The sequence below is a fragment of the Clupea harengus genome, chromosome 10 (assembly GCF_900700415.2).
Source record: "Clupea harengus chromosome 10, Ch_v2.0.2, whole genome shotgun sequence".
Lineage (NCBI taxonomy): Eukaryota > Metazoa > Chordata > Actinopteri > Clupeiformes > Clupeidae > Clupea > Clupea harengus.
In genome coordinates this window covers 24,100,602-24,112,759 of record NC_045161.1, presented here as the reverse complement: position 1 = coordinate 24,112,759, position 12,158 = coordinate 24,100,602, and the positions used below count along the sequence as shown (strand labels likewise).

Genomic DNA, 12,158 nt, shown 5'->3' with positions numbered 1-12,158 from the left:
GGGGGTTTCTAAAGCCTGGTTAAAAAGATACTCTCATTTACCATGCTTATAGTTTCATGTAAAACTCTGTTCTTACAAATGAATAAGTGACATGCTTTATGTCCATTTCTGACAGCCAGTATTTTTCCAATCTTGGATACACTTACTGTAGATACACATCAGATATCAGACTGAGTGAGGTATCAGCCAGACTATGATAGTTCAAACTATAGTTTTGGGAAACACTAGAATTGCAACTGCATGGTTCCAGCTAGCTAACAGAGTGAGCAACTGTGCTTTGGGGAAACGTACCCCAGGTCGTCACCAGCTGAGAAGAGAGACGGTGATCATATCAGAGCTCGAAAAGGTTTGTGAATGACAATGGTCCATTAACACACTCCAGGGAGAGTATGACATTATCACTCAAAAAAGGACTCTGGCCTCAACATCACAGTGTTACTTACTTCACACAATGGAAAGACACTTGGAAACAGGTGAAATGGCCACACAGATATTCCCATGTGGAAAAAGAAGGCTAAAACGTTCTATACGATCCTTTGGAGAACAGCTGCGCCTAGTACGTTTATTATTTGACCTCAGAAGACTGTGACAATAGCATAGGCGTTCACAGTCGTGGGAGGCCAGGCACACTGTGTTATTCCTTTCCCGTTCCAGCCTGTGATAGCTACGATATCATTCTTCACACAAGCCCGTGTGAGTGATATGTGGGTCACTGGCCTGTTAAGAGGGGACAAACAACTCCCGCCTGTTGAGCCACATCCGATAATGAGCCCACCTGCACAGCCTTCATTGGCTCCTTGAGTTGTTTGTGGGATGCTGCTTGTTGATGTTGAAAATCACTGTCAATAAAACTGTCTAATACAAAATATATATCAAATACATCACCTACTGTTCCATTCTGTCCTTCTCTGATGCATCAGTAGAATTGGGAATAACCCATAACTAGGCTATGTTATAAAATGATGTTATCAAAAGACAGATTAGTGCCCCCATTGCGCCTACATGGTTTAAGTTTACTGAGAAAATTATACAGCGATGTGTTTGTAAAACTAGAGCATGTCAGTTTGGATCTTGTCTATTAAAGAAGCCAAAAGAAGAAGTCGGAAAGACCATGCGTGTGTGGTAGAACAGCTGAGGCTATTGAAGGCCCGCGTGGAATGCGGTAGACGGCGAGAGGAACAGCACTTTTATGGATACTGCTTACCGCTACGTAACTTCACCCATTCGACTTTGCGTCTCCGCAAAGGGAGCCGGTCACGACAGTCTCCGTGCATTTGGGAATTTTGATTTGTGGTTGGCATTATCTCCGTCGATATACACTGTCAATCCTATGAGAGAAAGAAGCGGAATATTACTCTGAAGGAGGTAATTTAATTTAAAAACGCATGTTTTCTTTTTTCGTTTGACAATGTGTGATTTATAAAAATGCACCTGCATATTTCACCTGTTGCAGTTCATTTCCACACAACGAACCGAGTATGTAGGTGAATGACAACTATTAACTATGAAAACGCATTGAATGGTAACTGCCCTAAATAAATAATAATTTGTCATTACAGTGAAGGGAGCAGGGAATAGCTAAGTATAGGCCTTGCTGTGCACATTTAGCGTCACTGTGGCTTAATATTCCCCCTTTTAACAACATCCCTAAGGAAATAAGAGAGCTTGGCTATGTATAAGGCGGAAATCAGACGTGATGATTCAATAACACATTTTGTTTAGTAATCTGGATATATATGAGTGTAATCTCTTGAAAGTCTTTACCATATTAAATGACAGCTGAATAATGTTTGCCATAAATAGGTAGACATTTGACCAGGCTTATATTAGGAGTGGTTAACCGTGATTCATATGGCAATTAAAGCTAATCAAGGCCAAACTCTGGTCAGTGCTCTTCCATGTCATATTGTTTTGACTCTGAATGTGTCTTATATGGAGAAGACTATTGTGACTGTGATATAGTCGGTTGTGGTGATGAAGATCATTCTACATTAAATAGGTAGGCATAAACGCATATTTAACACTCTAAACATAAATTCAGATTCAGCAGTGCAATTGATAGGCGTTTGGTTTTGGGCTGCTCCTTCTTTGGTTTCAGGCCGCTGAAGCAGTGATAAGGGCATCTAGGCAATGATTTGGCAGTGATCCAACTTCCCTTGAGTTCTAGGTTCTAAGATTTCAACATTTGTAGTGGTTTTGCAAGATGTTGACTCACTGTTCTCTCGAACTTTCTAGAACATGGCCACCAAAACAATGAAAGAGGGATAATCTCAACTGTCTTGCGTTTATTCTTAGGGCATTATCAGTTTCAACAGAAATAGACCAGTGACTGCCTCCTGGTTCTAGAGGTGGTGCCATGCAATACAAATGGCATTGTATGAGTCATCAACAATTGTTGGTGTCATATGTAAGCAGTCCAGGCTTGGAAAACGTTTAATCTATTGAGCAGCCTAATTTGGACGTATAGTATGGCCTAAGTAGTTCACAAATGGGGTTGAAGGAGTAAGTTATTAAATCACTACACACCTATTGGTGAAACCAACAACATATTTATAAAGTAAATTAAAAAGTGTATTTGAGCCTTGCTGTGTCTTCTTTTTGTGTGCCCTTGTGCTCAGCTGGAAGAAAGTGCTTTAAGCTCAGCAAGTGTTGAGAACATGATACAGCTCATGACGTTAAGTTCAGCAGGGGCAAAAGCGTTTATAACTCATACCCTATAACCAAGCATTTTGACAGGTGGACATCCCCCAAAGCTACTGGTGCAGCTCGACTCAATTCAATTGGGGGGTGTCATACTAACGCTGGTGTTCCCTGTGAGAAATAAAGCAGTACAGTAACAGAACAGTAGAAACAGAACAGTAAATATCTGTTTACAACTCGGGGACTGGGGCTGTGGACTGTTGGTCTTGGCAGCAGGAATCCGGAGGCACTTTTGCAAGGAGTCTGTTGACCGACATGTGGTGCTGACCCCCTCTGTCCCGCCACATATCTCTGATCCAAAATAGCCTCGGTCACATGTCCTGTAACACAGAAGTGGGTTATAATTAGGGTCTGGACATTGTACTGTGGCTCAGCATACAACAGCAGCCATCTATCTCTCAGCAATGGCTCCCACAGACAAGGAGTAGTCCAAGGCGCTGCCATCTTGTTTCATAGACACAACAACACAGTGCAAATGAATGAGTTGATAAATGACAGTTACAATTTTGACAGACAAAAAAATTGAATTGGTTCAACCAAAAATCTTGCACTTTGGTGTTTAGGTTTTTTAAGAAGGATAGATATGACACTAGCACTTAGCATTAGTGTGATTTCCAGGGTTAACTAACCAGGGACATAATTAAATTCACTTGACAAAATGAAAAACTGCATGCAGGTCAATACTGCCAATGTCCTTTGCTCTTTTGAGCAGGGGTACATATCATATCTATCATATCATCTCTTGAATCCAAAGTCAAACACTTTAAAAGACTTAAAGATGGGATGTTATTAAACATTACTGTGACACTCAGGCTCATGTCCATGTCCATGTTCTGTCCATACAGACTGCAGTTCAAGGAATTTCAAAGTGGGCTGCGTCAGTGTGAAGGGGAGCAACCATGGCTGAAGTTGCGAGCATGACCAACCTGGAAACTATGGAGACTGTCGACCCCATGAACGACACTGAAGAAGTTCACACTGAGGAAGAAGAAGAAGAGGAGGAAGAAGAAGTCACAGAGGAAGCCCACAGGCCAAAGAGTGCAGTGGATGAGGCCAAAGAGGATACGAGTGCAATAGACGAGAAAAAGGTTGATGCCATCAAAAGTGAGGATGTAAAGCTAGATGCCGAGGGTGTGAAGGATGTACAGAGCAGCGCTGATGTCGAAAAGGGGAATGATGAGGGTAGTATGAACGGTGACGCAGAGGAACCCGAGGCACCGACGCTGAATGGAGTTGAGAGCATGGACGAGGACAAGAAGAAGACGCTGAATGGAGTTGACAGCATGGACGAGGACAAGAAGAAGACGGTGGATGGAGATGATAGCATGGACGAGGACAAGAAGAAGACGGTGGATGGAGATGACAGCATGGACGAGGACAAGAAGAAGACGGACAGTCAGTCAGCAGATGCTACAGATGAAGCCAGAAGCTCCACACGATTGAGGAGCAGGAGAGGACCAAGAGGAGAGGGAAGGGGTCCGAGAGACGCCAGCATGACGGACATTAAAAACATTGCAGACATCGTGTGCGAGGACGACGACGACACCATGAATGAAGTGGCTCTGAAACAAGAGGTACAGCGACACATGCCCTCCCTCAGTGAAGCTCAAAGTAGTAGTGGTGCTCAAATACAGTAAATCCACCCATATCCCTATTCAATCCCTATATTGATGTATTTACATTTCTTATGTATGGCCATGATTTTTCTAATGTTTTTCTCAGTTGCATTTTCTAATCCCGGTGTCTCTTCCCTGTATGTGACACACACACACACGCACACACACACACACACACACACACACACACACACACACACATTAAAGAAACTGTTCAAAGCCTCTAAGCCAGTGCAGAGGAGCTACGTGCCAAAGGTTGGGCAAGGAGACGTGAAGAATAAGTTCGAGGCCATGCAGAAGGCCAGGGAGGAGCGCAGCAGGTCGAGGAACCAGGAGCAGGCGAAGCAGAGGAAGGAGCAGTACATCAAGGAGAGAGAGCTCCACCGCCGCAAACAGCAGGTCACCACTTACATCGCTTACATTACAACTCTCTCTAGCCTCTAGACAGATCCCCTTAGCACACATGACCATTCATACCCAAATACTGCTACATTTCTGTACATTGAAGAGAATTTTATGATCTGCATTAATATTGATGAAGACAGGATTTAGTAAGAGTTTTCTTGTCATTTAGGAAGAGGATGGTTGTCCTGTAACTGTTATCATTTGCATAATGATCGGTGCTTATCACCCGGATGTCTGCTCTTCCTTGCCTGTCTGTTGATCCCTTTCCATGTCACAGGAGATATACCCAATCAGCAGTTTCCTTGAAGGTCATGTGGTGCCACTCTTACAGGGATTAGGTGTTGAGGCTTGCTGGTACCAGCATGGCTCCTGAGCTAGCAACTGTGCAAGGCAGATGATCCCAGATAAACCGTAACCTGACAACACTCTCCGTCCTGATCTGTTGCAGATAAAAGAACTTTTAGCATCCAGTGATGAGGAGGAGGACATAAAGCCAGCGAAACCCGAGAAATCGTATGTCCCCAAGATCACAGGTAGGGTGACCTGGAGATTTGACCTAGACTGGGGCTTGGACAGGGGAGTACAAATAGCAGCTTTAAGGTTACAGCGACTCACACAGGATGGCCATGTGGTTCTGCAGGCAGCGTGAAGGGCAAGTTTGCTGAGATGGAGAAACAGAGGCAAGAGGTGGAGAGGAAGAGAACAGAGGAAGAGAGGAAGAAACGCGTGGCACAGGAAACTATGGAGAAAGCGAAGATCCAGAAAGAGCTGGCAAAGAAGGCAGAGGAGGTAAGCTGGCAGGAGCTGAATTAGAACTGTATGGATAATAGTGTGTGGGCAAGGGTGTGTGTGTGTGTGTGTGTGTGTGTGTGTGTGTGTGTGTGTGTGTGTGAAGGGCAGGTGTAGTACAGTTTCAGCATGCAAAGGTCAATGATCTGTCCCCCGTTGGGTGAATCAGTAATGATTCAGGTAATCCTCAACAACCACCCTGATGAGTTATTTTAAGTAACAGTTGGAAGCTTCACCGTATGTGTAGGCTGATTCTAAATCCTGTAGTGGAGTAGAACGTCAGAAGACAAGGGTGTGCCTTTGCTTGGTGTCCATTGACCAAACTGTGGATTCTCTATGAAATGGTTGGAGGGCATTGAAATAGTCAGGGATCTTTTGAAATAAAAAATAATCATCTATATGTTGAACACAATATTTTTTACAACAGCAATACAATAGGTCATATGAGATTGTAGGTTACGCCTGTCATCTATTGAGGCAGTACTGTATTAGACTTGTTTAACATCAGTGGATCAACTTTGTATATCCATCTGGACAGTCCAGAGAGGAAATGTATTGCTGAATGTTACAGTAGTGAACAGGAAACCATCATCTCTTAATATAGATCCGGGAGCACTGAGCTTAAATACACTCAATCCCCTAAAGACACCATCAACAATACATTTAATCTCGTAACTTTATTTACCAAGGACATGCAGGTGGAATGGGTTTTAGTTAGGTGTTAATTCTGGCCAGTGGCACACTTCGGAGTGCCAAAGCCAAAACAAAAGATGTTGGCAAGCGTGGCCGACTTGACTGGAGACTGGAGACTGTTTCCCACACCGCTGTCTGATGGAGCTGTCCTCAGTCCCTCGGCACTTCCTGACAGAATTAGAACTCCCTATCTCACACTGGCCTAGTGCAGATGGAGGCCAAAGAGGCAAGAGGAATGTCCTCCTTAGACACTGAGTGATCTTATCTAAAACCATGTGTGTGTTTGTGAGAGAGAGAGAGAGAGAGAGAGAGAGAGAGGGAGAGTGTGTGTATTGTTGTAGTTGTTAGAGTGGTTGTGTGTGTGTATCTGTGTGCGTGTTGTTAGAGTGAGCGTGTAGATTTGGCGATGAGTGTGTGTGTGTGTGTGTGTGTGCCAGCGTGTGTGTGCCGGCGTGCGTGTGCGTGCGAGTGTGCGTATGAGTGTGTGTGTGTGTGTGTGTGTGTGTGAGCGAGAGCGGGTGTGGAGAAACACAATAAAAGAGAAGGAGAGAGAAAGCATGTTGTGGCAATTAACTATAGAATGACCCAATGCTCTGGCTGTCATAAGACACACTCTGTGTTTCAGGAAGGAGACGATACTATCCTTGTCAGAGTGGTCCCAGCCAAGCCATTCAAGCCACCAGGCAGGATTAAGATGAACTTCGAGGACATGGAGAAGAACCGTGAGGAGGACGAGAGGAAGAAGTCAGAGGAGGAGAAGAAGAAACGATATGATGAGAACAGGCGCTCCTTCCGTGATGCCAAGCGCCGCTCTATAGTCTCACAGGTATACAAACAGATTACATAAAAGCGTTTTCTTCCCTTAGACGTGTTAGGAAGAAAACAGTCAACTCCTGCCAATATGAGAAAACAACGAGGAAAGTAACGAGGAAAGTGTCTATTTGATGTTGAGTGTATTCTTGTTGTTGTAATTATATAGCATTTTATTTGAAAAGCAGGTTCTGTAGAGCCCACGTCTTTATCTGATTACTAACTGATGGTCGTTATGTTCACGCGGCATAGCTAATGACATTCATCGTGACTCGTTAGTTTAAAACCGGAGAGTACAGCTAAAGTTAGACAGTGTCTCTCCATAAAACCGCCCGTTTCTTACCACAGAACGAGGACGAGGACCTGCCCAGAGAGAGGGAGCAGGCGTGCCCTGGGAAGCTAAAGATGACGTTTGAGGAGCTGGAGAAGGAGCGCCAGGAGCAGCAGAAGAAGCAGGCCGAGGAGGTGGCCAAACGGCGCCTGTTGGAGGAGAAGAAAGGCTTTGAGGAGGCCAAACTCTTAATGGTATTGAACACAATTATAATTAGTAGACCGTTGAGTGTCATTGGCAATTATGTCAAACTCAAGTTAAGAAGAATTGTGAGTTCACAAGTTTGGTCACATACTGTACACGTGTGTGAACCGGGAGAAGATGTGAGCATATATGTGAAATGGTCAAAAGATTAAACCAAGCACATGTCTAATGTGACACAATGACCAATCCACCAAGCACATGTGTAATGTGACACAATGACCAATCCACTTTTTTGCTGATTTTGTTAGGGGTCTGACGAGGAGGGCATGCAGGATGACCTCATGGACAAGGAGGAGGTCAGGCCTGGCAAGCTGAGACTGAGCTTTGAGGAGCTGGAGAGACAGAGAGTGGAGGAGGAACGCAAACGCGCTGAGAAGGAGGCAAAGAGACGAATGGAGGATGAGAGGAAAGCCTTTGCCGAGGCCAGGAAGAGCATGGTCAGTAGTGTATTTCTCGCTCTCCCTGAAAGATCAGTTTCTTGCATTTACTAGTCATTCTTTATTATAATGTGTATTACAGCTTCATGTCACCAAATGACTCGTTTGTGATTGCCTTGCCTTTAAATTTAACTATGTAGTACAGTGGCTGTCAAGCTTTAAAAAGTTAAAAGCATTTTTCAACTATATTGATAAACACCAAATAACTGAATGATTGGCACTGTCTCTCATAGCTCCTAGATGAGGATGACGACGTCTTGCTGGCCATGATCAGCGGTGAGGGTGCCAAGCCAGGGAAGCTGGGCATCAGCTTCGAGGAGCTGGAGAGACAGCGGAGGGAAGAGGAGCATAAGAAGAAGGAGGAGGAGGCCAAGCGTCGCCTCGAGGAGGAGAAGAGACTCTTTGCCGAGGAACGAAAGAACATGGTAGGGCAGCAGAAAAAAAAGAAGTTGGGCGTGAGTCCCCTAACGTGTCAGCATGAATCAGGCCTGCCACCTGTCCCACACTTATCTCTAACAAACAGGAAAAGGGCGCCTGCAAAATCATCACGGCTCCGTTTCCTCTCGCTTCCCTGTCAATGGCATAATGGCATATTTAATTTAAAAAAGCTAACACAATTGGCATTATAATGTAGCTAACATGGCAACTGACTTACAAAACATGGCATGCACTCCAGCTTACGTACTGATATCATCTGAGTACAGAAATCAATACTCCCGACCTAACCGTTTGTGTACCCTGAGTTCTACAACTCCTAATGAAGTTCTAATGGGCTCTAACTTCAAATATCAACACAACCCAGAGTTATTTCTGCTCAAATGGTATACCTCCAACACTCAGTTGTTCTGCAAATTATCTTTTTAAGAGCCCTGGAGAGGATCATGAAAGATCTATGACTACATATGGAGATGGAGAAGTAAGACACTTTCCATTTGACATTCCAAGACTGCCATTCGATTGTCATTGTAACTAGGCGTACTCTTGAAATCTTCATATGCTATGCTATGTCATGCTATGCTATGCTATGCTATGCTATGTGTACCCAAAATAGGATGTTCTTACAAAACAAGGTGCAACCAATTCAGCCAAATATAAGAAATCTTCTTCGTCCCTTGTTTTGTTGTTCAGAGCTGTATCAAAGAGCGCATGTATGCATACATTGCCACATATATAGATGTTGTATGATGAGACTGCCATGTATGACAGATAGTTCATATTAGAGGCCAATAGCTTGTAATGCCAAAAGCTTAAAGCTTGTTATGCCATCACCAGCCATATTCATTACATGCAGAAATCACATGACCTTCAGACTAATACACACTGCAGAATATGAGCTCTGTAGTACCTGGTTCTAAAACTGGGGTTATGCAGTGGCTGGCTCTGTCTCAACAGGTACAGGATGATGATGAGGGGGGTCTGATGAAGACGACGTCTCAGGAAGCACTGCACCCGGGGAGACTGGAGATCAACTTCGAGGAGATGCTGAAGATGAAAGGGGAGGCCGAGAGAAAACGCAAGGCAGAGGAGAAGCGTAGGAAAAGGGAGCTGGAGAAAAAGGAGTTTGAACAGCTCCGGCAAGAGATGGAGGAGGTCTGTTAGCTCTCATAGTACCCTAACAACCAGACACGACAACCATTTCCACACTCTTAGTGTAGTACTAATTCTAAATGGACTCATCACAGAGTAACAAACAATGATGGCAAACAAAAGTAATGTTATGTTATTACAGTAGCCTCAATACAGAGAACATTTAGAGAGTTAAATAAATATGGTAGATTATAGTAACTATAACTATAGTGGCTATTGTATGATGACCTCATGACTTCCTGGGTTTCTTGAAGGATGTGGTCAATGAAAGCTCGGAGACGGTGAGCGCCGAGTACGAGGAGTTGACAAAGCTGAAGCGAACCGGCTCCATTCAAGCCAAGAACCTGAAGTCCAAGTTCGAGAAGATCAAGCAGCTAACCGACGAGGACATTCAGAAGAAGATCGAGGAGGAGAGAGCGAGAAGGAAAGCCATTGACCTTGAAATCAAAGAGAGGGAGGCTGAGCGATTCCAGGAGGTACTGCAAGAGCATGCTTACTCTCTCCTCACCAGTAGGGATTAGCATCATTCTTTTTTTTTCAGGGATGAGTGTGCCAGCTTGTCCGGTCCATGCCTGAAGCGTTGTCCTGTTAAATAAACTCTTATCCATTATCACAGGCCCTGCTCTGTCACCATAATGAATACTGGACCCTTGTACGCTGTGAAGTATTTGTCATAAATAGAATTTAAGTTTAGGGGTTTTGTCTGCATAGGATGAAGAGGAAAACAGAATGGAAGGTGCAAAAGAGGTGGACGCTCCGTTTAAGCAGAAGGTGGACATGCGTGCACGCTTTGAGCAAATGGCCAAGGCCCGCGAGGAGGAGGCGAGGAGGAGAACTGAGGAGCAGAAGCTGCAGAGGATGCAGTTTGAACAGCAGGAGATTGACGCGGCTCTCCAAAAAGTAAATCTCAAGAGGAGGCCACTGTTCAAGAGTACTGTAGTCTGAGCTATGGCCAGTTGCATGGAGGGCGCCACATGCATGAGTGGCACGTGGTGGCGTGATACTTCCATTTAAAAAAAAAGAAAAAAGAGTGTTTTTGTGGTAAGATTTATGATGTGTTTTATGGCAGACAAAGGACGATGAGGAAGAGGACGAGGGAAGCATCATCAACGGCTCGGCAGCGTACGACGATGAAGAAGATCACGCCAGGTCTGGGGCTCCGTGGTTCAAAAAGCCCCTGAAAAACCAGTCGGTGGTAGATGCCGAGCCTGTGCGGTTTACAGTGAAGATCACAGGCGAGCCCAAGCCCGAAGTCACCTGGTGGTTCGAGGGTGAGATGCTCCCGGACAGTGAGGACTATCAGTACATTGATCGGGGTGAGACGTACTGCCTTTACCTGCCCGAAACCTTCCCGGAAGACGAGGGAGAATACATGTGCAAAGCCGTCAACAGCCGAGGCACTGCCGCCAGCACCTGTATCCTCACAGTGGAAAGTAAGAATCGGTGTACTCCTCACACTAACTCCGACGCATGCTGGCATGCTCTCTCCTTCAACATTTCATGACTAACCCAGAGGGGAATGCATGCTCCTCTTCCTCATCTATGCTCTAATTTATGTTATTATCAATATCCCCATTATCATTAGCAACATCATCGTCGTCATCTTCATCTTCCTCAACTTATTTTGGATAACGGCCTTCTCTTTTTCTTTTCTAGCTGAGGACTACTGATTCACCCATTCAGTGGAACGTTCCCCTGTCCCCTTGTTTTTTTTTTGTAAATCTTCATTTCTCATGGTAGGGCCAAACAACAGGGAGGAGGCAGCAGCATTATTCTTGAATTTTTTTTTCTCTCTCTCTCTTTTGCCATTCCTCCAAAGGAGAACACACATTGCTATAAGTGCAAAAATGTTGTTTACATTTTACTCAACACAAACCTGCACTCACTGTCAATAAACATGCTCAAATCAGAAAGAAATCAGTGCCAAAACTCAAGTTTTGTTCCCACATGTGGTTGCTATCATGAATTGTGCAAAAATTATACTCTGTTTTTAAAATTATATATTGAAACTTTCAACGGGTTTGGTCTAAGATCCTCATTATATTGATGATTTCCAACTAAAACAAAAAAGATAAAATGATATTCCTTCTTGTGATCTGATGTTTCTTTTCTAAGTTCAAAATGAGTCTCAAAAGTGTAGAAAACTGAAGGTAGAGTTTTGCATACCAATTAGAATATCTGTTTAGAATGTTTTACTTTTACATTTTGTGATTTAAATATTTGATTTATGTTCATTTTAACTGAATGTAAACAAGTTTTTCATGTACTGAATGTTGACTCTAACAGACTGGACATGAAGGCACTGTAACAACACAATTATAACAATAGTAACAAATGTGGTTTTGGTTAGACAGAATATTTGTGATATATGAAAATTATAATAAAACTGCTAAAATAGTAATCTGGTGAGACTGGTGTTTCTTCATAGTCTGAATCTTATAAAAGGGTGATTTTAAATAGCCTATGCTGTTCAGAAAAGGGTTTCTTGAAAGAAGTCTTCTGCTGGAAAGTATTCAGGACAACCTTTGAACCCAATGGAACCCAGCACCTCATGCACTCACATGCTGAAGTGGCTTGCCAGGATTT

The 12,158-nt window shown here is 43.8% G+C and overlaps 1 protein-coding gene across 2 annotated transcripts; it reads left to right on the top strand.

Annotated features, from left to right (window-relative positions):
* The first annotated feature begins 887 nt into the window (after positions 1-887).
* Positions 888-11,973, top strand: nexn (nexilin (F actin binding protein)). 2 transcript variants are annotated; one of them, XM_031574500.2, is made up of 15 exons: positions 888-1,365; positions 3,546-4,274; positions 4,524-4,715; positions 5,170-5,254; positions 5,362-5,510; positions 6,829-7,029; positions 7,362-7,538; positions 7,797-7,985; positions 8,219-8,410; positions 8,851-8,901; positions 9,378-9,575; positions 9,827-10,048; positions 10,284-10,472; positions 10,642-11,005; positions 11,229-11,973. In XM_031574500.2, the coding sequence occupies exons 2-15, from the start codon at positions 3,600-3,602 to the stop codon at positions 11,240-11,242; spliced, it is 2,898 nt and encodes a 965-aa protein (XP_031430360.1). In that variant the 5' UTR covers positions 888-1,365; positions 3,546-3,599; the 3' UTR covers positions 11,243-11,973. The 2 variants fall into 2 exon arrangements, with proteins under 2 accessions (XP_031430360.1, XP_012677257.2); XM_012821803.3 differs by lacking the exon at positions 8,851-8,901.
* Positions 11,974-12,158: the final 185 nt, after the last annotated feature.

Coding starts and splice junctions, on each gene's coding strand:
- nexn (XM_031574500.2), top strand. CDS start 3,600: ATGGCTGAAGTTGCGAGCATGACCAACCTGGAAACTATGGAGACTGTC. Junction 7,986..8,218: donor CCGAGGCCAGGAAGAGCATG/GTCAGTAGTGTA, acceptor TGTCTCTCATAG/CTCCTAGATGAGGATGACGA. Junction 8,411..8,850: donor CCGAGGAACGAAAGAACATG/GTAGGGCAGCAG, acceptor TATCTTTTTAAG/AGCCCTGGAGAGGATCATGA.